General features: G+C 34.4%; 1 protein-coding gene across 4 annotated transcripts in view; it reads right to left on the bottom strand.

The window, feature by feature from the left end:
• Nucleotides 1-27856, bottom strand: part of CNTLN (centlein) — a 326116-nt gene that overhangs the window by 33785 nt on the left and 264475 nt on the right. For all 4 annotated transcript variants that reach the window (XM_021063284.1, XM_021063278.1, XM_021063282.1 and 1 more), the window contains 5 exons: nucleotides 17262-17453; nucleotides 11997-12094; nucleotides 10100-10226; nucleotides 8253-8390; nucleotides 7352-7537 (listed from right to left, as the gene is read on the bottom strand). In XM_021063284.1, the coding sequence (XP_020918943.1) occupies nucleotides 7352-7537; nucleotides 8253-8390; nucleotides 10100-10226; nucleotides 11997-12094; nucleotides 17262-17453 (741 nt within the window). The remainder of the gene's footprint in view (nucleotides 1-7351; nucleotides 7538-8252; nucleotides 8391-10099; nucleotides 10227-11996; nucleotides 12095-17261; nucleotides 17454-27856) is intronic.

Genomic DNA, 27856 nt, shown 5'->3' on the forward strand with positions numbered 1-27856 from the left:
ATATGGAAACAACTTAAGTATCGATAGATGAATGTATGGATAAGGAAAATGTGATACATATATGTGTTTGTGAATATATATATATATGTATTTTTTTTCCTTACACAATGGAATATTACTCAGCCATAAAAAATAAGGAAATCCTACCATTTGTGACAACATAGATGGACCCTGAGAATATTATACTAAATGAATTAAGTCAGGCAGAAAAAGACAAATACTGGATGACATCACTATATATGGAATTTTAAAAAGCCAAATTCAGAAACAGAGAGTAGAAAAGTAGTTTCCAGGGGCTGAGGGGTGGAAGAAATGAGATGTTGGTCAAATGGTACAAGCTTTCAGGTTACAAGAAGTTCCAGGGATCTAGTATACGGCATAGTGACTATACTTAACAGTACTGTATTGTATACTTGGAAGTTTCTATGAGAGTAGATGTTAAATGTCCTTTCATTAACAATAACAATAAAATGACAATTATGTGAGGTGAAGGATGTGTTTACTAATCTTATTGTGGTAAACCTTTTATAACATATAATGTATTAAATCATAATATTGTGTAGCTTAATCTCATACAATGTTATATGTCATATCTCAATAAAGTTGTGAAAAAACAGAAAAAATCATAATTAAGAGATCAGTACCAAAGTTTTAACAATTGTACATATTAAATATTAAAAACAAATTATACTGCTCTATGGGTTCTCATTAAAGAAGTAAGAAATTTATATGCCTAAAACATCTTACTAAATCTTACTTAGCAAGTACATATTGATAATTAAATGATTTAAGCTTCTGGCTAAATGTTGTTCTCTGGCTGGTATTTATTTATCAGCTAACAAAAGCCATTGAGAAGACGGAATTGGGCATATGACTCTCACATACAAGCACATTAACAAGCCTATATCAGGCTCAATCAAACTGAGAAAATACTTCTAGAAATTTCCCTTGTGTGTTTTATTCAGTTATTAGGAGAATTCAAAGCCTCAGGTCTGCCACATATATTCAGCCCAGATGCTCAAAGCATTTGATTTTACTCCAGGGCAAAATTCCATATTCAAGACTAGATCTAGAACAGATGGCCATTCCACCTCTTCTATAATCTAGCTGTGCCCTATGAATAAATGAAAAGACTAAGGGGAACACAGATTCCACAACAGAGCCAGAACAAACATTATTACTATTAATACTACTAATAATATTTAGTAAGTAGTTTTGTGTACCAGATAGCCTCATGAGCTCTGCACAGAATGAGTCCTAGTGATGTAATGTTCCATGTAGGAACTGTGTACATTCTTTAACTATGCTCATTAAGTGACTTCGTGTCTACTATCATTCTTTTTTTTTTTCTTTGTCTTTTAGGGCTGCACTTGAGGCATACGGAAGTTCCCAGGCTAGGGGTTGAATCAGAGCTGCAGCTACTAGCCTATGCCACAGCCACAGCAACACCACATCTGAGCTGGGTCTGTGACCCACACCACAGCTCACCACGACACCAGATCCTTAACCCACTGAGCGAGGCCAGGGATCGAACCCACGTCCTCATGGATTCTAGCTGGGTTTGTTACCACTGAGCCTGATGGGAGCTTCCTCCAGTATCATTCTTGAAGCAGATATAAAATTAATCCTCAATAATTATTCAGGAGATACATGATACCTGCTACTACTGTTACTACTATTACTACTAGTACTACAAGGTGACACTCAGATAACACTTTGGGTATACTGGGCAATGTTTTCAGCTTTACCTACGGTAACTTATTTAAATCTTCTCTTCAGGTATGTTCCATTATTACACTCATTCTACAGATAGGGAAACTGAGGTACAGAGGATCACTTGTCTGAGATAAGAGAACCACAGACTGGCAAAGCAAGGTCTTAACCACAGAGTTAAGGAAAGGACTCATGAAAAAGGCACTGAGCTAAATCTGAAGGATTTAGAGCAAAGAGCAAAGCAGGAAGGACACGTCAGGGAAAAGGAGAGCTTGAGTAAAGGCAAGACTGAACACTATCTGGGTGAGAGTTGAAGAGTAGTGAGAAAAAAACTGGACTCTAAAGAGGATAGTTTCAAGTCATGGAAGGTCTTAAATTTTTAAAAATACTAATTCAGTAGTATTTAGGAAGTCACTTGTACGCTGCCACATGTGGCATCTCCTGAACATTTTCACCCCATCCTGGGGCCAGGCCTCACGGGTGGAGAAGGATGATACTAACCCATTCCTCAGAACCAAATATCCAGTCTCTGCCAGCTAAGCATTAGTTTGCTTGTGGCCCTTTATTAAAGAAATGGATTAAGCAGCAGAAGTGGTAACAATATCAACCATATATTGACCCCAAAACACAATCAAATAAAACAAATGTCAAATTACCATTAGAAGTCATGAGTGCTGGAGTTCCCATCATGGCTAAATGGTAATGAACCCGACTAGTATCCATGAGGTTACGGGTTCAATCCCTGACCTCACTCAGTGGGGTAAGGATCCAGGGTTGCCGTGAGCTGTGGTGTAGGCTGCAGACGTGGCTTGGATCTGGTGTTGCTATGGCTGTGGTGTGAGCCGTCAGCTGCAGCTCTGATTTGACCCTTAGTCTGGAAACTTCCATATGCCTCAGGGGTGGCCCTAAAAAAAAGTCATAAGTGGTGAAGCGTGCTATTAAATACTAAATGGATGTATATTTTGCTATATAAGTTCAATCCATAAAAGCAATGTTGGGCTTTAAAAAAAAAAATCACTGTTTTCAAAACAGTATTAATGCATAATACCACCTAGTTAAGTTGTTAAATGCAGATAACTGGGCCTCACCCCAACCGTGATTTTGATTCCATAATGCCCAGAATTATGCATTTCATTTAAATGTAACAGAATCTGTTGATTCTAAAGCAGGCAATCTAAGTACCAAACTGAAACAACAGGGAAAAGTTCTGAAAGAGTACTAAAAATACTTCATCCATATCGGTTAGCATTCTCCACTATAGAATCTTTAATATGTTACTCAAACTAAAAAGTCATGAAACCATGGTAATCCTGAGTTTATCTCCTAGGACATCTACACCCTATATCATTGTTGGTGAAAAATATGAAGGACTGATATGTCACCCTTGAGCAACTAGAGATTAGGCATCCACATATCATTAAATACTATTTATATTCTTACACATAAGTAAAAAGTTTGTTTTATAAAAGATAATTATTTTTAGCTGTTCCTGTGGCTGTGTAAATTCCTGGGCCAGGGATCAAATTCATGCCACAGCACTGATCCAAGCCACATCAGTGACAATGCTAAATCCTTAACCTACTGAGCCACCAGAGAACTCCTTATTTTTTAAAAGATAATTTTTGCTAAACTATTTTAGGTGAAGAAGTACACTCATTATAGAGAAAATATCTGCAAATGATGCAACCAATAAGGGATTAATTACCAAAATATACAAACAGCTCATGCAGCTCATTACCAAAAAATCCCAAACAACCCAATCAAAAAGTGGGCAGAAGGTCTAAACAGACATTTTTCCAAAGAAGATAAGACAGATGAACAAAAAGCACATGAAAAGATGTTCAACATCGCTAATAATTAGAGAAGTGAAAATCAAAATAACAAGGTATCACCTCCTACAATCAGAATGACCATCATCAAAAAGTCTACAAACAACAAAGGCTGGAAAGGGTGTGGAGAAAAGGGAACCCTCCTACACTGCTCATGGGAATGTATATTGGTACAAGCACTATGGAGACTAATATGGAGGTTTCTTTAAAAAACTAAAAACAGAGCTACCAAATGACCCCGCAAACTTACTCCTAGACATATAAATAGAGAAAACCATAATTTGAAAAGATACATGCACCCCTATTCACTGCACCACTATTTACAATAGCTAAGAAAGGGAAGCCACATAAATGTCCATTGATGGAAGAATGGATAAAGAAGATGTGGTACATATATATAATGGGATATTACTCAGCCATAAAAAAGAATGAAATAATGCCATTTGTAGCAACATAGATGGACCTAGAGATGATCATATTAAGTGAAGTAAATCAGCAAGAGAAGAACAAATACCATATGATATCACTTGTATGTGGAATCTAAAGAAATAAACTTAAATAGAAACTTATTAAAATGGAAATAGACTCATAGATTTATAAAGCAAACTTACAGTAACCAAAGTGGAAAGATGGGGGCAGGGAATAAATCAGGAGTTTGGGATTAACATACACACTAAGATATACAGAATAATCAACAAGGACCTACTATATAGAACAGGGAACTCAATATTCTATAATAACTTATGTGGGGAAACAATCTGAACATAAATATAAATAAATTTCCTCCTATATGGGGAAAGAATCTGATATATATATATATATACATATATATATACATATATAGAATCACTTTGCTATATATCTGAAACTAAAAACATTGTAAATCAAATATATTCCAATATAAGATAAAATCAATAAAATAAAAAATAAAAATAAAAAATAAAGATGTATATCCATTATATATAATGAAGGTCACAAAACTTTATCAAGTCTATAATAATCATATATTTAATCATAAAATTCATTTCTATTTTAAAAACTTCTGGTTATCAATTTTTATTTTTATTTAAAATTTGTTTTTCTTTTTACAGCCACACCTGCAGCATATGGAGTTTCCAGGCTAGGGGTTGAATTGGAGCTGCAGCTGCAGCCCTACATCACAGCCAGGGCAACCCCAGAGCTGAGCCACATCTGCGACTTGTGCTACAGCTTGCAGGAACCTCAGATCCTTAATCCACTGAGTGAGGCCAGGGATTGAACCCATGTTCTCATGGATACTAGTTGGGTTCGTTACCACTGAGCACAACAGTAACTCCTATGTCAAGTTCTTAACCCACTGAGCCACAACAGGAACTTCCAATTCTTATTTTTATAAAGGACAGATTCAAAGACTATTTCAGGAAACATAATTAGCATCATAATAAATCTTATAATTATGTATTTGATATTTTATATATTGGCTAATAATGCAACAAATACAACTTTAAACTTAATATAAAATAAGAAAACAAATGTTTATGAAGCCAAAAGACTTCATAAACAAAACAAAAATGGCTCTACATCATGAGTAAACTTATGACAACATTCAATGAGAGTACTTATCATAAGTTAAGCAGTGAGATTCTCAACAAGCATTTAGGAGGAATGACATTTTGAATCTGGAAAAAGTAAATTATGATTAAAATACTAAATTTAAATTAATACTCTGCAATCATTTAGAGTCCTCTGAGGCAAGCATTATTGGTCTGACTTTACACTATTTGAAATCTTCATTGAAAGAGATCATTTGTAGATATTTTTAAAATGAGAATTCTCTCAAGAATCTATGTTCTCCAAAGAAACAAAGTAAGGAGTTTGTTCTAACACAGGCATAAATGTAAGCTCCTATTTTTAGAGGAATAAAGAATATAGCATTACATATAAGATCCAGTTATCTGTCATCTTATATTCAGTCTATAAGCCCAGGAATGTTATTTCTTATAAATAAGATCAATACTCGGGGGGATAACTGATTTGACAACACTAATACATTAATATATATACACAATAATTATATATATATGTAAAGCAAGTCTAGTTGAGGGTTATCTGAGAAAGAAGGGAGTGGGTGATGATGTTATTTTAATTCATAGAAGGACACTTAAACCTTGATTTTACAAAGATTCTATAAATTAAAAATATATCTTTAGGTAAATTTCTACTGTTGTGATAATCCAGTTTTCAATAATGAATGCCATCTGAAGGAATAAGTAGCAGGAGGAACCTAAACTCAACAGACTAGTTAAAAAAAAAAAAAAGAAAGCTGGGCTTTCAGGAGAAAAGGGGAAAAGTAAAGAGTTATTTTCTCACAGTGGTCAAATTGTCTTAGTTCTTATTTCTAAAGGCCAATTATTAAACTAATATTAAACTATTATTAAAATTTCATATTCCTAATATAAATTCAATTTGATTAGCTAGTGATCATTACTGCATGCCAACTCTTTGCAAGCCACTATGGCACATGTTGGGAGGTAGAGATTAACAAAATATTGTCTGTGACTGTGATGATGGTTGCACACACCTGTGAATATACTAAAAACTATGAGGAGTTCCTGTTGTGGCTCAGTGGTTAATGAATCTGACTAGGAACCATGAGGTTGAGGGTTTGATCCCTGGCCTTGCTTAGTGGGTTAAGGATCTGGTGTTGCCTTGGGCTGTGGTGTAGGTTGCAGCTGGATCCCGTGTTGCTATGGCTTTGGCGTAGGCCGGTGGCTACAGCTCCAATTAGACCCCTAGCCTGGGAACCTCCATATGCAGCAGGTGCAACCCTAGAAAAGGCAAAAAGACAAATAAATAAATAAAATAAAAACTATTGAATTGTACTATTTAAATGAATAAAATACGTGTGCTGTATGAATCCTATCTCAGAAAAGCTATTTAGAAAAAAGAAAAAAATCAAACATTGCCCTTGACCTGAAGGAACCCATCATAAATATAATGGCAACAGATTGTTTGCAGATGATAAAACAAGGCAGAATAAAAGTCATGAAACAGGTTTAAACAACTCACAATGGGATTAAAAAGAAAGGAGCAATCACCAGGTTCCCAGCCCTCAGCACCTCCTGTCTGAAACCAGAACTGCTTCCCTGTGCTTTGCCAGAACAGTTAAGGGAGGAATACCGGCTGACTGTGCAGAGCAGAAGGACTGACCAGAGGTCTAAAACTCCTTACAAAGACTTTCAAACAAAGTAGCCATTTTAGCCTAGTATCCTCCCCTCCCCCACTACCCCCAGCTTTGGTGGTTCCTTCTGCAGTTATGCCTGAGCCTTTCTGGGATTCTTCAGTGGTCAGATTATTTCTAGATGGTACACCCTTGGCAGGCACTTCAGTTGGTCTTCCTTTTTCCTGCTAAATCATTTACCATTCCTCTATGCATTCCGTATCTGAAAGGTCATAGACTGGGGTTCAGTGTCTCCTAACTTCAATGATGAGGGAGCAGGTTTCTGGTTGTTCTTGTTTGGATGATTTTTGGAATGGAAAAGACTCAAATCTTTTGTCTTAAAACCTGTCTTGATCATGTGATTGACACAATTTCATAACTAAACTGACATTAAGAAAAGAATTAATAATAGAGTAGAAATTTTAAAACTCAAGTTATAAAAACAAACCTTTTATAGAGAGAATTTGAAGAATGTGGCAAGTAGGGTAGGGGAAGATGCTCTGTGGTTTAGGAAAGCAGAAAGAAACTTTCAGGCACTCTCCAAATCATCTGAAGTCAGCCACTGCCTACTCTGCCTGAAGTAAAGTACAAATTAGTAAGGAATTCACACCTTCACAAATATGGTGAACTCTTCCACTTTCTCATTGGCTAACAGCAGTTTCTTCTGTGCAGCTTCTAGGGCCTGCTCACTTTGCATTGCAAATCTCTGAAGATGCTTCGATGCTGCTGTTTCAATTTCTGCCATTGCAGATTCAGTCTCATTTATTTTTGATACGAGGAAAGTAAGCCTGAGATCCTGCAAAAGATCAGTAACCACAGAATAAAAAAAAAAAAGTTTCTGAAACATATTTGGAAGTTAGAGATGTCAGATAAAAAAAGAGTTTCACTATAAGGGAAAAGAATCTGAAAAGGACTGGATATGTGTATATGTATGATTGATTTACTTTGCTCTATACCTGAAACTAACACAACTTTTAAGGCAACTATACTCCAATACAATTTATTTTAAAAAAAGGGTTTCCTTACTCTATATATCTTGTATTTATTTTTATTTGAGTAAAATTGACAGCAGTTTTTGTTCATTTTCAATGAATATCCTGAGCACACATTATCATACATTTATTGCCAAAATAAATCTATGCTTTAAAAAAATTATATATCATTAAAGATATGGAATCTATTTTAGACCAAATGATTTCATATATCAAAGGGAAATATTTAATTAGTTTATAAGTTTAGGTGGACCTAAAAATTTATATCCACTTATATAAATGCCACTTCTTAATAATCATTTTTATTTATTAGAAAATGTTTCTCTAATACAGCAGTACCTTTAATAGTAAACACATTCTTAGCGTGTTTTATGTAGCAATATAAATGTTCTTTGCAGTTATCTGAAACATTTAAGTAGCTCATAGTAGTTTTGGGGAGAAAAAAAACGACAACTTTAAAAATGAAAAAGACATTGATTGTTACATTCCCCCTCTAAGCTAAAATGTCCTAAATCATACCTTTTTTTCTAGCTCCTCTTTAGTTCTCTGATACATCTGTTCATACTGTGACTTCTCTTTCACAGCAACACTAAGTCTTTGCTTTAGTGAATCAATTGATACCTTCTTGTTGGAACACTCTTCAGTTAATGTCTTCACCTACAAAAAAAGCATAAAGATAATTATTATTGGTAAAATCATGCTTGCTCTATATTATGTTTTATCAATGGAAACCAAATGAATACATGAATAAGCCTAGTTTATTTTTTCATAAATGACAGCAAATTCAAGTAAAAGATTTATAGAACTCATACTATGAATAGCACTAACAATTCTTTAATCAATAGAAAAACCCCTGGGAGTTCCCGCTGTGGCTCAGTGGTAACAAACCTGACTAGTATCCCTGAGGATGTGGGTTTGATCCCTGGCCTTGCTCAGTGGGTTAAGGATCTGGCTGTGAGTTGTGGTGTAAGTTACAGACACAGCTTGGATCCTGCTCCTGCATTGCTGAGGCTGTGGCATAGGCTGGCAGCTGCAGCTCTGATTTAGCCCCTAGTCTGGGAACTTCCATATGCTGCAGTTGTGGTCATAAAAAGAAAAGAAAGAAAGAAAAACCCCCAAACTGCACAAAACATTATGAATATTGGTATGTGTGGTCTTTCACCAAATAATGTAATGTGAATTTTAACTACATTAATTACTAGCCTAAACTTCCTTAAGCAGAAGATGGTTGGTTTTGATTCTTAAATAAGCCAAGTCATAGATAACTTTTGTTTGTTTTCTTCAAGATCAGTACAACATGTACTTTTTAGAATAAAGTTAAATAAGTAATACAACATATTTGTAATACATTTCATAGAAGAGCAGAAGAAAATACCTTTTCTTTTTTAGTTTAATGATACTAAAGATATATGATTACTTACACAAATATTATAAGACTGTATCTGAAATGATTATTGAAGTTTAAAAAAATGAGCAAAATTTAAAGAATAGCATTGAAAAAACCCAGAGGAAGTTGTTATAATTCATAGGGGGTGTGTGTGGAGGAGAAACAGAAAGGAAATATGTATGCATTTGTCTTGCTTATGTAAAATCTTCTCTCTTAAATCCATCCGAGCATTACTTACATTTTTATCTCCAACAAGGAGAGTAAGGGAGATGCTCTCTGTGGAGTGGATGACATTTAGTGAATGCCAAAGTACAAGCTGCTTTATGAGTTGTGTAAATAGCACCTTTTAAAATTTTTTAAACAAAAAATATCTCTTAGTCAGCAAATTGCTGATTTCTACTCTGGGATCAAATATTATACAACTATTTTAACTACGACTCTACCTAAGTACACTGAGTTAAGTGCATACAAGGAAAAAGGACACTTAAAAAAATCATGGTGACTGCTATACAATAGAAATTGAAGAAATATTGTAAATCAACTATACTTTAATAAAAAAAGAAAAAAATTGTGGTGAGGACACTTTTTAAAGAACTTCTGGTAGTTACAGATTATAATATTTTTCATTTAAAATATATGCATGATTTGATCATTATAAATAGTACTTTTAAATAAAAGAAAATGTTGAAGAAAATGGAATTATGTATCCCAGAACTATTAAAGATTTTTAAAAACAAACTTTATCTTCTCATGGTATATTTACAAATATATAAAAGATGTATGGCTATGTTATATGTGAATTTTGGAGTCTTGAATTTTAAAACACATAATGTAGTTTCAGAGCAAATAATGTAATTATGTAACAATACACATGTATTTTATAAATGTTTACTATAAATTTTAAGATTGAATATTTGCATTAAGAAAGTAAATACATGGGCAAGTGATATTTTTAGTGTCAATGAATAAAAATTGATACCTTTTTTTCAAGATTTTCTAGCATTTCATTAATACCCTCATTACTTTCCAAATTTACTTTCTGTCGAAATTTCAAGTCCTCTATCAAATGTCTTTTCATTGTTATATCTCTCTCCATCCGAGACATCCTTAAAAGAGAAAAAGGCAATTTTTTAAGAGTAAAAGAAAATACCTTAAAAGTGATGCTATTTTACATATTATCCAATGCTATACCTACTATTGATTTTTAAATGCTATCCAATATTCATGAAATTGCAAATTAATAAAATGCATGGGATAAGATATTATTCCATTAATATTTTGAATACTTGTAAAATCCACAATCCAGTGGCGACTTGGTAATGACAATATTTTATATATATATGTTCATTAAAAAAAGAGAAAAACAGAGAAAGATTAATAATATTTATAAAATTTAAAATTATTATATTTATATTCCATTCTTGCATTGCCTAGAAAAACCAAAGTAATATTCAGAGATTATCAAAAAGCGTAACACTGATAAGAAAAACAAATCTTTAATAAACAAGTATAAAATATGATAATGTCATGTAAAGACACTAAAATTAGGCAGGACATGTTCTAATTTAATATCATATGAGATTGAATTGATAAAACATCTTAGCTTAAGATGAAAACATTCACTATAAAATGTAGACGCAGCAACAGCTACTACTACTACCACAATAAGAACCATAACAACTAACATTTATTGAGTGCTTACTACATGCCAGTCACTGTTGTAAGTACTATACATCTAATAACTCCTTTAATCCTTAGAACTTTATGAGTTAATTCTGTTAAAGTGAAGCTCAGGAGTTCCCGTAGTGGCTGGGGAAATGAATCTGACTAGTATCCATGAGGAAGCAGGTTCGATCCCTGGTTAAGAATACAGTATTGCTGTGATCTATGGTGTAGGTCACAGACACAGCTCTGATCCCGTGTTACTGTGGTTGTGGTGTGGGCTGGAAGCTACAGCTCCAATTCAACCCCAAGCCTAGGAACTTCCATGTGCTGGGGGTACAGCCTTAAAAAGACATACATAAATAGATAGATAGATAGATAGATAGATAGATAGATAGACAGACAGACAGACAGACAGACAGACAGAAGCTCAGAGCTAGCAGGTAAGGCAGCCAAGATTCAAAGACTGGTTTTCTAAAGTTCCCACTGGTAAATAGTAAGAAAGACCACCTCTTAAACAAGCTTCAAGATATTCTGCTTAAAAAGGAACCATTTTGTCTAACGGTTTTATCTATTAATATCACTTTTAAGTGATCTTTTACTTATAATGCAGTATACATGTACATATATGAGATATATGTATCTCAAATTGTGAATTTATTAGAATTAGAATTCTTTATAAACACATTATCACTAGGTTCTGGTATACCTATAAAAGATGCAAAAAAAATTATTCTGATTCTGTGAGACAGAACATTTTAAAACCCTTTTTAGTACAAACATATAAAGTACGAACTTTTATAATCCTCCAGTTATTTTAAATAACAAAACTTGCCTTTTTTCCACCCTATCTTTATAAGCTTAGGCATTAAATCCAATATTTGACTAAACCTACAGATATAGTTTTAGTCAAATAACTACCACATTTTAAGTTTTCTGTTCATAGTTTCTAGGCCCTTAATTGATACTTACTCAAAATTAAATACATTTAAGAAGGAAAATCTAACTTTATTCTTACTCTAATTAAAATATAGTAACTCTCTTGCCATTAACCCTATTATATGTGATAGTCTTTAAAATTTCATCTTATATAGGCTTAAATACAAAATAAGGAAGGAAAGCAATTTTTAACATGTTGGTATTGTTTCTTGGGTGCAGAGTTATTCACCACTAGGTGGCACCAAATACAATGGATAAAAACATAAAGCACTTACTTTTCATGCATTTCCTTTATGTGTTCTTCTTTTGCTAGGAGTTCAAATTTCAGAGACTTCAAGTTTGATGATTGTTTAGTGAGTTCATTAGTTGCATTCTAGATTAAAAATACACATAAATATACCTTTGAATCTTGTTCTAAAACAGCATAAAAATGTCATTCTCATGAAGGGTAATATATATTGCAAAAATTAATTATAATTAAAATGAACACAAACATTTTTAAATTCTTCATTTCATGTGTTCTAGTAGGAATACCATGGCACACTAAAATTTTTATATAACATGCCAAAATCATAGATGAACACCACCGTATGGTAAATTGCTAGAAGTATACACTCAAAATGCATTTACAGGAAGTACGGATTGCCCTTGTAAAATGTAAATGTGTATGTGATTAAGTATTTTTTGGTTTAATGAGATCACTTAAAACTAATTCTAGATTTACTAATAACCTATAACAGACTAAACATAGTCACAAATACTTTGCTGCTCCTCCCATCAAGAGGTGGAATCCATCTCCCAAGCCTTTGAATCTGGTCTGGCCTATGATAGGCTTTAACCAAAAGCACGCGGCAGAAATGACACCACAATTATCAGATCCCGGGCTTAAATTCTTATAGCCCTCTTGAAATGCCACTCTGGGATCACCTTCCAGCAAATATGGAGGAAAGGCCATTTGGAGGAGCACTGAGGTACCCCAGATGACAGCCAGCAGACCCATCACCAGCTTATAAGTGATGCTCTCTTGGAATATCTAGCCTACATACATCCTTGGTTTAGAAGAATGCAGGCATATGAGTAAACCCAGCAGGCATTAGCAAAAGAACTACTTGCTGAGCCCACAGATCATAAGAAATCATAAACTGTTGCTGTTTGAGGCTGCTACATTTAGCTCTTTAGGATAATCTGTTATACAATAATTGATAACTGATAGAAAATCTTATGAATACTAAATACTTCCTTACTTGAACTTATTATTAATACTAATTATTAACACATTTATACAAAATTATTATTTTTTTGAAAGCAGAACAGCCTTGTGGTATTTGCTGTCTGCATAGCCTAGACTGTCTGCACAGAGGTAGTAACTAGAGTGTTAGGGAACCCTACCTTCCAATTTAGACTCAAGTTCTAAAAACACATGTACTTTGAGATATTACTTAATCCTTTGATAGTTTTGTTTTTTTACTGTAAGATAATGTGGAAATACATTAATTCATTTGCTAAATTTTAAAAGAGTAAACTAGCATAAATATAATAAAATATGATAACAAAATATTTGGAGTAGTTACTTTAGTAATTTTTCTAATAACTATAATCAATTGTTTCTATAAGAATTATTTCCAGTTTGATTTATGCTAAAATGTATAAATCCAAAAAGATGAAACCATTAATCATACAACATAAATATGAGTCAAATTCATTAGACAGACTTTAAATATCTCATTGGTATGGCATATGTAAATTTAAAATTTACACTAAATCTCTTATTAATTTTCTTAAAAACCCAAGGCTACCTCAACATGGCAGCTGTATTGAATGTTAAAAGTTTTGGTTAAGTTTTGTGTTATGTGATCCATCATATTTACATGTTTACAGGGATGTATGATGTGTTATTTCTAGCATTGACAGAATAAGATAATCCACGCTAGTGAATTTACCAGATAACTAAAGCTTTAGCTTTAATCATTAATCTTAAATTCTTTCTGGAATGACTGTTGATTCATTTAGAAATATAATTTATGATTACATTAAGCTAACAGTGATACTTTAATATTATAAATATTATCACTATATTAATTGTCACTATATCTAATTTATTATCACTATATCATTATGCAGTGATGCCTTTAAGAACTACAATGATGTAAATGGCTACTTAGCACTATTCTAAATGTTCCCTGGCTGCTGTTTTACTAATTTTGTATTTTTACCTTAACATTTTTATAGTTTCTTTTTTTGTAAATCTGGGATCATAAATTCTTGTTCCTCTCATATTTCTGCCTAAAAACATTCATCCTACTCCTTAATATACATACTTCTAATTTGCTATTATTGAGGTGTTTTCTGCTGAGAAGCTAAACAAATAAACTCATTAGAGCTATATTTAAAATAAAACAGGCAGTAGAGGAAGCCTGACAATATCTTCAATAGAATAAATTAAGTGGATTTTAAGATAGCTGTTTGATTCTTTAATGTTTTTAGACTCAAGCCTCTTATTTTAGGTGCCTTAAAAATGCTGTAACTCTGACTTCTGGATAACTGAGGGATTACAGAATTATAATAAATAAAACAATGTCATCTTGATAGATACTTTTGCCAGACAACCTAAATCTCACAGCTATTCTGTTCAATCCTAAAAAATTCTTTTGCAGTGCTTAGAAAAATATCCCTGCTTTAGACTTCTGGAGAAGCTAAGTAATTTCCTCAGTCAAGTCCCACAAGAAGTTAATGAACAAAGAATGATCAAAACCCAGGTCCTGTCACACTTTTCCATTTCCTACAACAAAATACTTACCTGCAGCATGACAAAATCTGGAGTAAAACACATATTCAATATGTCATAGTGGTAATAATCTATCTTGCTTAAGCTTTCCTATTTTTTTATTAAACGTTTAAAAAATTTTCATAATAAAAGCATAGACTGGAGACAAATGATTTAAATTCTAACCTTAGCTCTATCACTTAGCTGTGTGAACTTGGACAACTAACTTATTCACTATGCCTCAGTTTTCTTAAGTATATTTATGACTTTACATAGAAAAGCCTAATATTAATTAGATAAAATAGCATATATGTATGTAGACCTGTAAGAGATTCATATCTAATCATTTTTTTTATCTAAGCATGAAAAAAGTTAAGTAGAAAATAAGCTAATTCTTAGAAGAGTGTTAAGTTAGAATTGATATTTATTATGGACTGATTTGGTCCCCACCCCATCCCCAGTACTTCAAGATGTGACTATATCTGGATAGAGCTTTGAAGGAGGGAACTACAGTAAAATGAGATCACATGGGTGGACCTTATCCAATATAAATGACCCAGCGATGACTAGTGAGGACACAGCGAAAAGGTGGCCTTCCACAAGACAAGAAGGGAGGCCTCAGAAGAAATCAAACCTGTTGATACTTTGATTTTAGACATCCACACTCCAGAACTATTGGAAAATAAATTTCTATTATTCAAGCCACCCTCTCAGTGGTATTTTGTTATGGCAGCCCTAGCAAACTAATACATTATCAAAACAGAAATGTGTAGTATCAAAGAGCATTATATACTTAAAAGTATCTGGTCTTCCAGAATATTTCTGTATTAAAACATGAAATAAGAGAAAAGTAAGATTTATCTTTTTGTCCTTATGTAGCTTGGTCAGTGTTCTAGTATTCCAGGTTAGAACTGGACAATGTCACTTCAAACTTGTATCAAGTGAGATCTAAATTGCTTTAGGGAGTTCCCGTCGTGGCGCAGTGGTTAACGAATCCGACTAGGAACCATGAGGTTGTGGGTTCGGTCCCTGCCCTTGCTCAGTGGGTTAACGATCCGGCGTTGCCGTGAGCTGTGGTGTAGGTTGCAGACGCGGCTCGGATCCTGCGTTGCTGTGGCTCTGGCGTAGGCTGGTGGCTACAGCTCCGATTCAACCCCTAGCCTGGGAACCTCCATATGCCGCGGGAGCGGCCCAAGAAATAGCAACAACAACAACAACAAAAGACAAAAAGACAAAAGACAAAAAAAAATAAATAAATAAAAATAAATAAATAAATAAATTGCTTTAGGCATTCTTACCTTTGTGACTCACATTCTTTCAAAGTGAGAGATATTTTATATATGGGTAAAAACATACCATAAGACACACATGATGCAGTTTATTCCACTTTCAGAGACAGAAACACACTTTAGAAGATATAGAAGTTCCTATGTGGCACAATGGATTAAGAACCTGACTGCAGCATCTCAGGTCACTGTGGAGGCACAGGTTCAACCCCGGTCTGGTACAGTGGGCTAACGGATCTGGTTATGCCATAGCTGCGGCTCAGATTCAGTTCCTTGTCTGGAAACTTCCATATGTCATTGGTGTGTCCATTAAAAAACAAGAGAGAGAGAGAGAAGATATATAATAGCACCAAACTTGCATAACTATTTTTCCTCACATTTCTATTATAAACTTATAAAATGTATTTGTCAAGGCAAGTTCTGCACATAAAAACTTGAGAAGATGGTATTTCAGAAGCAACTAAATTAATACCAATGGGTATATCTCACTGTTATTAATAGCAAAATATTTTCAAGCAAGAATACACAAATTTACTTTAAACTTCATTCTAGTTTAATCCTATTGGTAATCTTCCATTTAAAGATGTTATTAGAGAGCACACATACATTATTTTGAATTGAAACAACTGAGTCTAACCTGACAATTCTATATCTTAATGCCCTCTTAACAGTCATGGTTATTCCATTCTTAATGTGTTCTGTGTATTTTCAACCCGATTTTTCTTTTGAGTAACTCTCCTTATAGCTATGGTCCCATATACAATGTCCTTTTACCTTCCAGCTAGCAATCCCCACAGAAGAAAATAATTAATATGTAAGGAATTAAGTGAGCTTCTTTTAAGAAGCAAGAAAATGAACTTCCCAATTAAAACTCACAAATCCCACTTCTTACAAGATAACTCTCTTTAATTTCTAAGGCCAGGCTTACCTTTAAGTTGTTGACTGTTTCACCTGTACTTAGACACAACTTGTTATAAACAAAAGGTACACTGCTTTTTATTCTCAATCTCAGGTTTAACTTGTTGAAATCTATTAAACTAACTCACCTTAGATTCCTCTCCCTCCCCCAACTCCCCTCCTCCTTCCCCATCTCCAACCAAGAACTACCAAATTAAAATAGTAGCAAGTGTGTATAGGAAGGTAATTCTATTTAAATTGATACATTACATGTTTGAAAGGAATTCTGTTCGTTGGAGGGCAGAGAGAAGTTGAATAGTGGCTTAGAAATGACAATGGCCAGTTTCCATTATATCCTAAGTTAGGATTTCATAGTGTCTTGTCATTTTTTCAGAGAACAGTATTTTTAAATAACTAGATAAGAATCTACCAAGCTAAAATAGAAACATGAGGTCAAATGTAGTATTAATAATTTAGGGATTATTTATACCATAATTTATATTTATTAGAATTAATTAGAATTGATGAAAGCATGTCTCTAAGTATTCAGTAGATTAATATATATTTTTATCTTTAATAAAATTTATAATCACCTTGAGTTTACACTGCAATTGCTTCATTTCCAAATCCACGCTCCTTGAAGGGCCAAGTGATGTAACTTGTATCCGTGGAACTGTTACATGGGCAACTTCTTCTGCCAAACTTGTAATTTCAGATGAGGACTCCAATTTCTTTAGTAAATCTTCTTTTTCTTTCCGAAGCCCAGCCAAATCCAAGTTTAGCTTCTTTTTAAAAAGAAAATAAATATAAATGTATTATGCAAGTAATTGCATTTAGCCTAGCAATTATCAGCATCAAATTCTACAGGTAGGAAAGTACTAAGAAAAAAGGTGAATTACTTATCAAAATAATTACTATAAAAGCTTTACGAAAATTAAAACATCTACCAGTCTTTGCCTAAGGTTGTAGGGTTTGGAAAGGTTAAAACAAAATAGACCAGCTGTACTCAATATCTTTTGGTTGGCTAGTTTTTACTCATGATGTGCTATTTCTTTGCCTTCACAGAAACGTGGGCATGCCAGACATTCACATATTTGATAACCTTGACTTCAGGGCTGATGTACTTAACTGGTAAAAGCCAAGCTGGAGCAGGATGGGATAACAGATGTTAGTTGTTTATTCTACTGGGTAGGTCTTACCACCCTACATAGCAGCCAAAATGCTTCTCATTTAGCAACATAAATGTTAAGTCCAATTAGCAAAAGAGGCTTATTAGAGATTTAGTTCAAATAAATAGCATACAAACAAATTTGCTCAGTTTTATGCACTTGATTGATAGTTGATAAGCTCTCTTTATAATACTGAGGTAAACTGCACTGAACTCCTTATATTTTAATTTTTAATAATGTAAACATTTTACTGTCAATGACAGTGGTAATGCTTTTATGAAACAGTATAAAAATACTGTCTTAATGTTAGCCCCTCTCATTCACCAATCTGTAGTCACCAGAATGCCACCAAGCTGCAATGGCATAAAAACTTAGAGATCCTTAAGAGGATAACTGCACTACTATTTTATTATTCCAAAGAAGCTTATAATATGGTAGTTTAACATAAGGAACAATTAGACAAAATGGCACCCAAGTCTCTCAGAGGAGGAAAAAAAATCTTTCTTTGTTAACAATTCTAATTAAAACAGTAAAAGATGTAGCTAGCAGGTACAGTAATAAACATGGGACATAAGTTACCTAAGTATTGATATATTTAAACACAATTTCTAAAAATTATACAAATAAATCTATAATTACATAGGTATTGTGTATACATGCATATACTATTAAATATTTATCATAAATTCAAAACTAGGACTTGATATATTTGAGATTAAACTAAATTTTGATGAAATAAAAAGTATGTTTTGGCCAAAAAAATCTATTTCTTTGGCTGTATTTTAATTTTGATATAAAAAGCATAGTTTTTTAGATCTTCCAGGAAATAGTCATTTGTGAATTGTCCCAAAGTTACCAAATAATTATACCTAAAAGCATAATTTCCCTAAATCTGAAAATCTTCCTGGTTATCAACCAAGGTTGACTACATCTCCTTCTCTGTTTACTAATTCTCTGTGCCCAGTCAATTTTCAGGTTCTATAAATCACGTAATGTTTCTCCTATTTATTCCTTTCTGCCACTTTCCTAACAAAGACTCTCATTATCCCATTAAGACCATTGCAATAGCCCTTCCCCTACCGGCAACCTTTCTCTACCTTCAAACTATTTTTTATACAACTTCCCAAAACAACACTGACCTATTATTCCTTTATTCAAAACCCTTCAGGGGTTCCTCAGCACAGCAGAATAAAGCTCAGATGTTTGCAGTTATAATAAAGCTCTAAAAGGTTTAGCTTCGATTTGTGTTTCAGTCAGACATCACCTGCAGTCAAACTTGCCTGCCCTTCCCAAAACCATTCAGACCATTTCTACATCCATGACTCTATACATGGCATTTCCTTCTGCCAAAATTTCTCCATTGTTTGAAGAGCAGCTTGGTTTTTCCTCCTTTATGAAGACTTCTCTGCTGGTTTTCTTCTCTCTTTTTTTTCAACCAAGTAGCTTCTCTAGTCTCTTAGCTCCACAGCACTGCCTGTTTCTCAATGACAAACCCTAGTAAATCCTGGAGAGAACTGTGCCTTTGTTCACATGTGTATCCACCCGACCCCACCATGGTCCCGAAAAGCGATGCCTTTTGTATGAAGAAAGGTTTCAAAACTTCAAGTCTATTTGTAGCACAGATGGTGTTATAAAGACACATATAGATTTCAGCTTGTATTTATAATCTATTATTTTATTACAATATAAATTAAAATATACTTTTATTAGCAATGTAGTATTATTAGCATTTATATAAATAGCATGCACTGGAACATTTACCAATCTTAAAATTAATGTTCTGCATCTAAATTAGATCTTTTTGAGATTTTAATTTGGTAAGATATAATTCACGACTATAATTCTTGATGTAATTTCAGGCAAAACAGAAAACTAAAGTTTTTTTTTTTTTTTTTTTTTGCTTTTTAGGGCCGCACCAGAGGCATATGGAGGTTCTCAGGCTAGGAGTCAAATCGGAGCTGCAGCTGCTGGCCCATGCCACAGCCACAGCAATGTGGGATCCGAGCCACATCTGTGACCTACACCACATCTCACAGCAATGCTGGATCCTTAACCCACTGAGCGAGGCCAGGGATCAAACCCGAAACCTCGTGGTTCCTAGTCGGATTCCTTTCCGCTGCACCACGACTGGAACTCCAAAAGACTAAATTTAAATGAGGCTCTTTTCTTCCTATAAATAGCCTGGTGGCTTCTCTTGTTTGTTAAACTTGTATGCCATTAGATCTATTCTTTGCACAATGGCAGATCCTGACACTATAAATATATCCTTCATTGAGGAAAGACCAAGACAATAAACATATTTCTCTAAAATATAAGTATAGGAGTTCCTGTTGTGGTGCAGCGGAAACGAATCTGACTAGGAACCATGAGGTTGTGGGTTTGATCCCTGGCCTCACTCAGTGGGTTAAGGATCTGGCATTGCCGTGAACTGTGGTGTGGGTCGCAGATGCGGCTCGGATCCTGCCTTGCTGTGGCTGTGGCATAGGCCGGCAGTGACGGCTTCTATTGGACCCCTGTCCTGGGAACCTCCATATAACAGGGGTGCAGCCCTAAAAAAAGCCAAAAAAAAATATATATATATATATACACATAGATTTTTGACTTCAATTTAATGGTGTAAAAATTCAGTAAATGAAGGAATACTGAAATTATGGACAAAGTAAACCAAATGACTTAGAATGTATTAAAATATAAATCATGCCTTGATTAAATTATTTTAAATCAACAATCTTTAACATTTCCAATGTTATTATTTATGCCTAGAAATGCCACCAAGTACCTGTCAAAATAGAGGAAATAGGCACATCATATATTCCATCAGTGTGGAATCCTTTGATTATGCCTTAGAATTTTGGACAAGTAATTATATAGCTCTATTACTAACTTCTCTCAGTTTAAGCATTCTACTTCTTATGAGAAATTCTACAGATGAGACCAGAAGCATAAATAACTTTCTTTTGTTTATGCTGGTTTGGAATGTAAGAATTTTGCAGTGACCTTATTAGAAAGTGATTACACTGTAAAATCTACCAATAAATTAAAGTTACTCTGAAAATCATTATTTTTCTCTCGTATCAGAAGGATGAATCCTATTTCTATATTATTACCTTTCCATTTCCAATAATTTTTTTTTTTCTTTTTATGGTTACACCCATAGCCTTTCTAGGTTCCTGGGCCAGGGGTCAAATAGGAGCTGCAACTGCAGGCCTACACCACAGCCATGGAAACACCGGATCCAAGCCACATCTACAAGCCACGTCACAGCTTGCAGCAACACTGGAATCTAACTCACTGAGCAAGGCCAGGGATCAAACACACATCCTCATGGACCCTATGTTGGGTTCCTCATGTGCTGAGTCACAAAGGACTCCCAAAGATTTTTAAATATTTAAGTCATATTATTATGAAACCATAAATAATAAAACACATAGAAGAGTCATAATTTCTGGATTCTCTTTTTGTTTTTTGGTCTTTTTATCTTTTTAGGACCACACCCGTGGCATATGGAGGTTCCCAGGCTAGGGGGCCTATGACACAGCCACAGAAACACAGGACCTGAGCCATATCTGTGATCTACACCACAGCTTACAGCAACGCCGGATCCTTAACCCCCTGAGCAAGGCCAGGGATCAAACCCTCATCCTCATGGATGCTACTTGGGTTCGCTAACCACTGAGCCATGATGGGAACTTCAATAATTTCTGGATTCTAATTTGAGGCCTATCACCTACATGATGTTGAGCAAGCACTTACTTTGTTTTCCTTTTTAAAAACACAGTTGATGCTTTCTTAGCTAGCAAAAGTAACTTTGAGGGCAGAATTTAAAAAAAAATCTGTGATAGCATTTGGTAAATTTTAAATTTACAATGTTATTGGAGTTTCCTGGTGATTCAGCAGGTTAAGGATCTAGCAATGTCACTGCTGTAGCTTGGGTTGCTGCTGTGGTACAGGTTTGATCCCTGGCCCAGGAACTACTGAATGCTATGGGTGTGTACAAAAAAGTAAAAAATAAAAAAAATGAGTTTATAGTATTATTGTTAGCATTATTATCTTGTGGCCAATGCTACCATACAGAGTCTAAGAAGTGTCCTAAATGCTGAGGACCTGATTATTAAAAAGCTTTGTTACATACACAAACATGTACACATATGTACATCAAAAATCCTATAATTTCTCTCAGGGCAGAAACCTTACTTTGTCCTAAGTGAGAGTTATTTGTTTGCAGTACAAACTCATTGGGATTTCCTACCAGGCTACAAACTCACTGAAGGCACTTGTATTATTCTCTTTATTTCCCCAGCAGTGCAGTTCCTCTACACATTTTAAAAGTCTATTTCAGTTCAAAAAATGACGTCAATGAAAATAAGCACTGAGATTCGTAAAGACATATGTGAAGTCAATTTTCCTAACTAAAGGTTACAAAATAGAATTTAACACTATTAAAATTTACAAGGAGACACTAGTTATTAATTATTTATTTAAATATAACAGTGTAAGTTTCTTAAAAAGAAAAGAACCCTCTAAGCAACTGTAAGAAGAAACTTGAATATATTATTCATTCTTCAGTATGGAGCACTGCGGTAGGCAGAATTCTTGTATGGCCCCCAATGGCCCACACCCTTGTATGTGAGTAGGATCTATGAATATGATAGGCTGTCACTCCCATGATTACACTAATTGCATTATGTTATATGCAGGTGTAAATTATGGTTCCTGGTCACATGACTTTGAGTTAATCAAAAGCAAGATTATCCTGGCTGGTCCAAGATTATTAGACTAATCCAGGGCTCTTCCTGAGGTCAGAGGTTCTCCTGCTGGCCTTGAAAAAGCAAGCTGCCATATTATGAAAGGACTACAGAAGGCATATAAAGTAAGGACCTACAGAAGACCTCAGGTGCTGAGAGTGGTTCTTTTCTTTTCTTTTTGGGCCTTGCCTGAGCATATGAAGTTTCTGGGCCAGGGATTGAATCTGAGCAGCAGCTGAGACCTACGCCACAGCTGTGGCAACACTGGACCCTTAACCCATTGTGCCAGGCCAGGGATTGAACCTGCACTGTCACAGAAACAACAATGGATTATTAACACACTGTGCCATAGCAGGAATTCCTGAGAATGGTTCTTGAGCAAGAAAATAGGGACTTCAATCCTATGACTCCAAGGAACTAAATTTTTCCAACTAATACAAGAGCTTGGAAGGAAAGCCTGAACTCCAGAAAGAAAGGCAGTCTAGCTGACATCCTGATTGCAGCCTTGTGATACTCTCAACAGAGGACTCCACTGAGCTGTGCCTGACTCCTGACTGTAGAAACTGTGAGATAAGGAGTATATATGTTGTTTCTAAGCTGCTAAACTTGTGGTAATTTGTTACATGGAAAACAAACGAGTCCCAATTTTTAAAAAAAACCTTTGTTGAACCTATTCCTTTTTCCTATTGCCACCCTATCTTCACTTAATCAAGTGTCCTGGACACCCTAGTATACAGTTTATGTAATATCCTCACTCTGGGTTTTCTTTTCCTCATCCATAATTTTGTGCTTAATTTATTTCTTCAAATGCTCTAAAAAACGGTTCCTTTTCCATGCTATAAATAAAAATTGCCTCTTCTAGGTCTGCCTTTTGTATTTTAACTGCTGAGCAAAAAGCCACTGGTTTCCTTTTGCTGCTCTCAACTGTAATCCCATGAACACATCCTGTGATGTGCTTTCATTAATTCTCTTACATGAGAGTTCATTCAGAATTTCTTTTATCCTGGGCCCATCTTGATATTTTTGGGAAGATTTTGATAGCGAACATCTAGATTCAGGACCTGACTCAATATCTATTATTCTTTTTTATTTTACTTTTTTGTCTTTTTAGGGATGCACCTGCAGCATATGGGGGTTGCCAGGCTAGGGGTCGAATCGGAGCTGTAACTGCTGGCCTACACCACAGCTCATGACAACACCAGATCCTTAACCCACTGAGCAAGGCCAGAAATTGAACCTGTGTCTTCATGAATACTAGTCAGATTTGTTTCTGCTGAGCCACAATGGGAACTCCCCAATATCTATTATTCATTCTTTTTATATACACAATGTAGTAGACACTGTACTAGATCTATGTTTGCAAGATAAAAATGTTATAACCATTGCCTTTAGGTAGCCACCATCTATAACCTAGAAATATATCACAATAAGCCTCAGTAGTGCTATGGATAAACAAACTAGGGAGCTTACAGAATTGCTGCCACCATCAAATCCTGTCTGGTACATGCTAGTTATAGCCAGTTTCCTTCCATGCATCCCCCTCAATATGTTTTGTCAAATGTTTCCTGGAAGCTAGCTATAACGTTAAAGACCATGACTTAGATGTACAACCATCCTGTTTTCCAAATTCTGCTCTAGAGAAGGTTTCTGCCAGAACCCTGCTGAGTAAACTCAGGGTAGTCCTGATGGGATGGAGGATTTCCTCTCCGAGAAATGTCCTTCTAGGCAAACATTTTAATGTTCAAAAATGAATTATTAGAAAAAATAAAACAGGGCCCATGGAAAATATTCTATAGCCCAAGTGAGAAGAAGAAAAGGGTCTAGAAAAAGTCAAATCAAAAAGAATTATTTCCAGGAGTTCCTGTTGTGGTGCAGCAGAAACGAATATGACTAGTATCCATGAGGATATGGGTTTGATCCCTGGCCTTGCTCAGTGGGTTGGGAATCTGTTGCTGCTGTGAGCTGTGGTGTAGGTTGCAGACACAGCTTGGAACCTGCATTGTTGTGGCCATGGTATAGGCTGGCAGCTATAGCTTTGATTCAACCCCCAGCCTGGGAAATTTTACACTCCTTGGGTGCAGCCCTAAAAAAAAAGAAAGAAAAAAAAGAAAGAAAGAAAGAAGAGAAAAGAAAAGAAAACAACTTCAAGAACCAAAAAAACCCAGAAAGACTTATTTTCCCAATAGCCCCCCCAACACAATATATTTTAGATATTCTCTGATCTTGATGTCTTCAAAGAGTAAAATATTCAACATCTGCCTGTTCAATGTATATGATGCTAATTATGTAAAGAAAATGCTTTTGAATATTCAACTAGTTTAGGAGCAGTGCTCCAAGGTAAAGGAATCGGATGTGGTATAGCTCTAGCTCTTCATTTCTAATAAAAGCCTGATTTTGACATAACTTTTTTCCTGGATAGTAACTACCGTAAAGCTTTCTCCTCACATATTTTCCACCACTGGATAAGAAACTTAATAAACCATTTAAAAATTTGAAAATGTTCTTAGTAGTGATAGTGGGATATGAAAAGTAGGCACATGGAAATTCTAGAAAACCCAGCCAAACATTAAGGTGATTGTCAGGGTCACAGAAGCAGGATTTCTGGGAAGCCTATGGAGGAAATGGTGGCAGAAGGATTCTTTTCAGTCCACACTGGGACAAAGGTCAGATGTTAAATATCAGAAAAGGTTAATAAGTAACCAGCGTAAGCAATGGGTTAGCTCCCACATATAACAATGGTTTTTCTTTCTCCTTTTGAAACCTAAAGGCCTTAACAGTCAAAATATAGAAAAATCTTTATCTTTAATCTTTTTTTTCTTTTAGTCTTTTTAGGGCTGCACCCGCAGCACATGGAAGTTCCCAGCTAGGGGTTGAATTGGAGCCACACCTACCAGCCTATACCCCAGCCACAGCAACACAGGATTGGAGCCAGTCTGCAACCAACACCACAGCTCTCAGCAGAGCTGAATCCTTAATCCACCCAACAAGGCCAGGGATCGAGCCCTCATCCTCGTGGTTACTAGTGGGGTTCATTACCACTAAGCCACGATGGGAGCTCCCTACTCTTCAATTCTGCATAGGACTGAGAATATTGAATGCAGTTATCTCATGTTGAATACATAAATAAATTCATTTATATCTCACAATTAGCTTATTCTGGTTCACACTTAAGTAGCAGTAGCAAGTTTAAAATCTTAATTATAATCTAAAAAAATGGTAAGAATTTTGTTACCAGAACTAAAGCAAAAGAGACTGAAGAAGGAATTCTAGTTGAACAATATCTATATAATGTCTACAGGCAAGACTCTTCTAGAAAATCACCATGATTTAATGATATTTCTGCTTCTTGTGCATAGTATCAATAGTCTTTCATTGGGAATATTTTTTTTACAAGGAATATAACTGAAAGAAATAAAATTGTCCATGTTGTTCATGTATAAGATTAAAAGCACAGTCACTTAATTAAAACATTATATGAATTTACAGAGAAAATTTAATAAGTTTCTAGGTCACTAGCAAAATATCTTCCATACGAGTATTTATCTAGGAAGACAAATAGTTTAGATTAATAACTCTTTCAAGCTATTAAGTGTTTTAAATTTAAAGCAGGAGTTTTCCTTTGTTATGATACTTGAGACCTTCAAAAAAAAGAATTAAAAATTAAAAACCACCAACCAAAAAAAAAAAAAAAAAAAAAGAACAACAAAGAGGTGGAATTATTTATATAACAAAATTTTCTTGTGAAAAATACATCTGGTTACAACATTACTCATTTGTAAACTATTTTCTGATAAATGCAGTTATTAAAAGTCTATGGTACATTTCACAAAATGTCAAGCAAATGAAGGTAATATAGAGGACTTTTTACCAATGCTTTTGCTAGCAGTTAGACTTCAGTAGCCTTTAGAGACCATTAAGTACCCTTTGGCTAATTGGCCAATGGTAGATTAATCCTCTTTTTATTCTAGCAGCACTATTTTAACACCCTTTACACTCTGTCAATGTAGTGTCTGAATGACAAAATAATATTGTGCATGAATAATAAGCAGAAAAGTTAAATTAACATTTCATGTTTCACATGCCATACTATGTGTCAGAAGAACTTTCTTTTTAAGTCACTGACATTCAACTTTTTTAAACAATCCCATGTTGACATCTTATTGAGGTGAATCTTCCTAATTACTGCTAATTGCCTATCAAGGAAAAAAAACCTCTTTTCATGAAGTGGTACAGATGAACCCACCTCTAGTATGCACATTAAAGACAAAGCATGACACTTAAGGTGCTACTTTTTTATAAGGTCATACTAAATATGGTTTGCAATTAAACAAAGAAGTTTTTTATGGTACTGAAAATGCCAATCTGTCTTGATGTGTTCAAATTAGATTCTATCAAAGAAATATGGATATCTGCATATGGATAAGAGTTATGCTACTCTCCGTAACATTTACAAGGAATAAAAGTAATTCAATGCCCTGTACTTTGTAATTTAAGTTCCAGATGATGTGCAATTAAATAATTTTTTGGAAATATGCCTGAATACAATTTCTCAAAATGAAAATCTACACTATTATTTCAAATGACAACTGTTTTAAAAGTTTAGCAATGCTTTTAATTTTCAAAACAGCTCTTGATACTGAGAACATTTACCATATATCTTTTATGTATTAATAGCTTTGACATTATAAGCATTTATAGTAACTATTAATACATGTGATGCTAGAAATATAGTGTGCTTCAAATTAATCTGAATAATAAAACTAATGACTTGTTTGGTTGGTTGGTTGATTTTTGGCCATGCCTGCAGCATGCAGAAGTTCTGGAGCCAGGGATCAAACCTGCACCACAGCAGCAGCCAGAGCCACAGAAGTACAATGCCAGATGCTTAACCCACTGAGTCACAAAGGAACTCTGGAAATTAGTTAATTTTAACTGAAATTAAATCATATCACTAAACTTCTGTTTCCACAACTATAGAAAATAGTTATTTTCTATATTTATTTCATTTATGTAACATTTGATCTGGCTGTCCTTTTTATATATAACTATAGAAAAAGAATCAGCAAAAATGTATTATATGTGAAACTTGGAAAATTAACTAATACAACTGACTAAAATATTCATGGAAAACAATATCTGGTTTATTTATAGCAAGAATTGTTCAATTATAGGTTTGTTACTATTTCAAATTCTCTATTCTATTACTAAAATAAAAGTTCCCTTAAAACTTATATACCACATACTAAATACAGAGACAAATATTTGGTACCAGAA

The sequence above is a fragment of the Sus scrofa genome, chromosome 1 (assembly GCF_000003025.6).
Source record: "Sus scrofa isolate TJ Tabasco breed Duroc chromosome 1, Sscrofa11.1, whole genome shotgun sequence".
Classification (NCBI taxonomy): Eukaryota; Metazoa; Chordata; class Mammalia; order Artiodactyla; family Suidae; genus Sus; species Sus scrofa.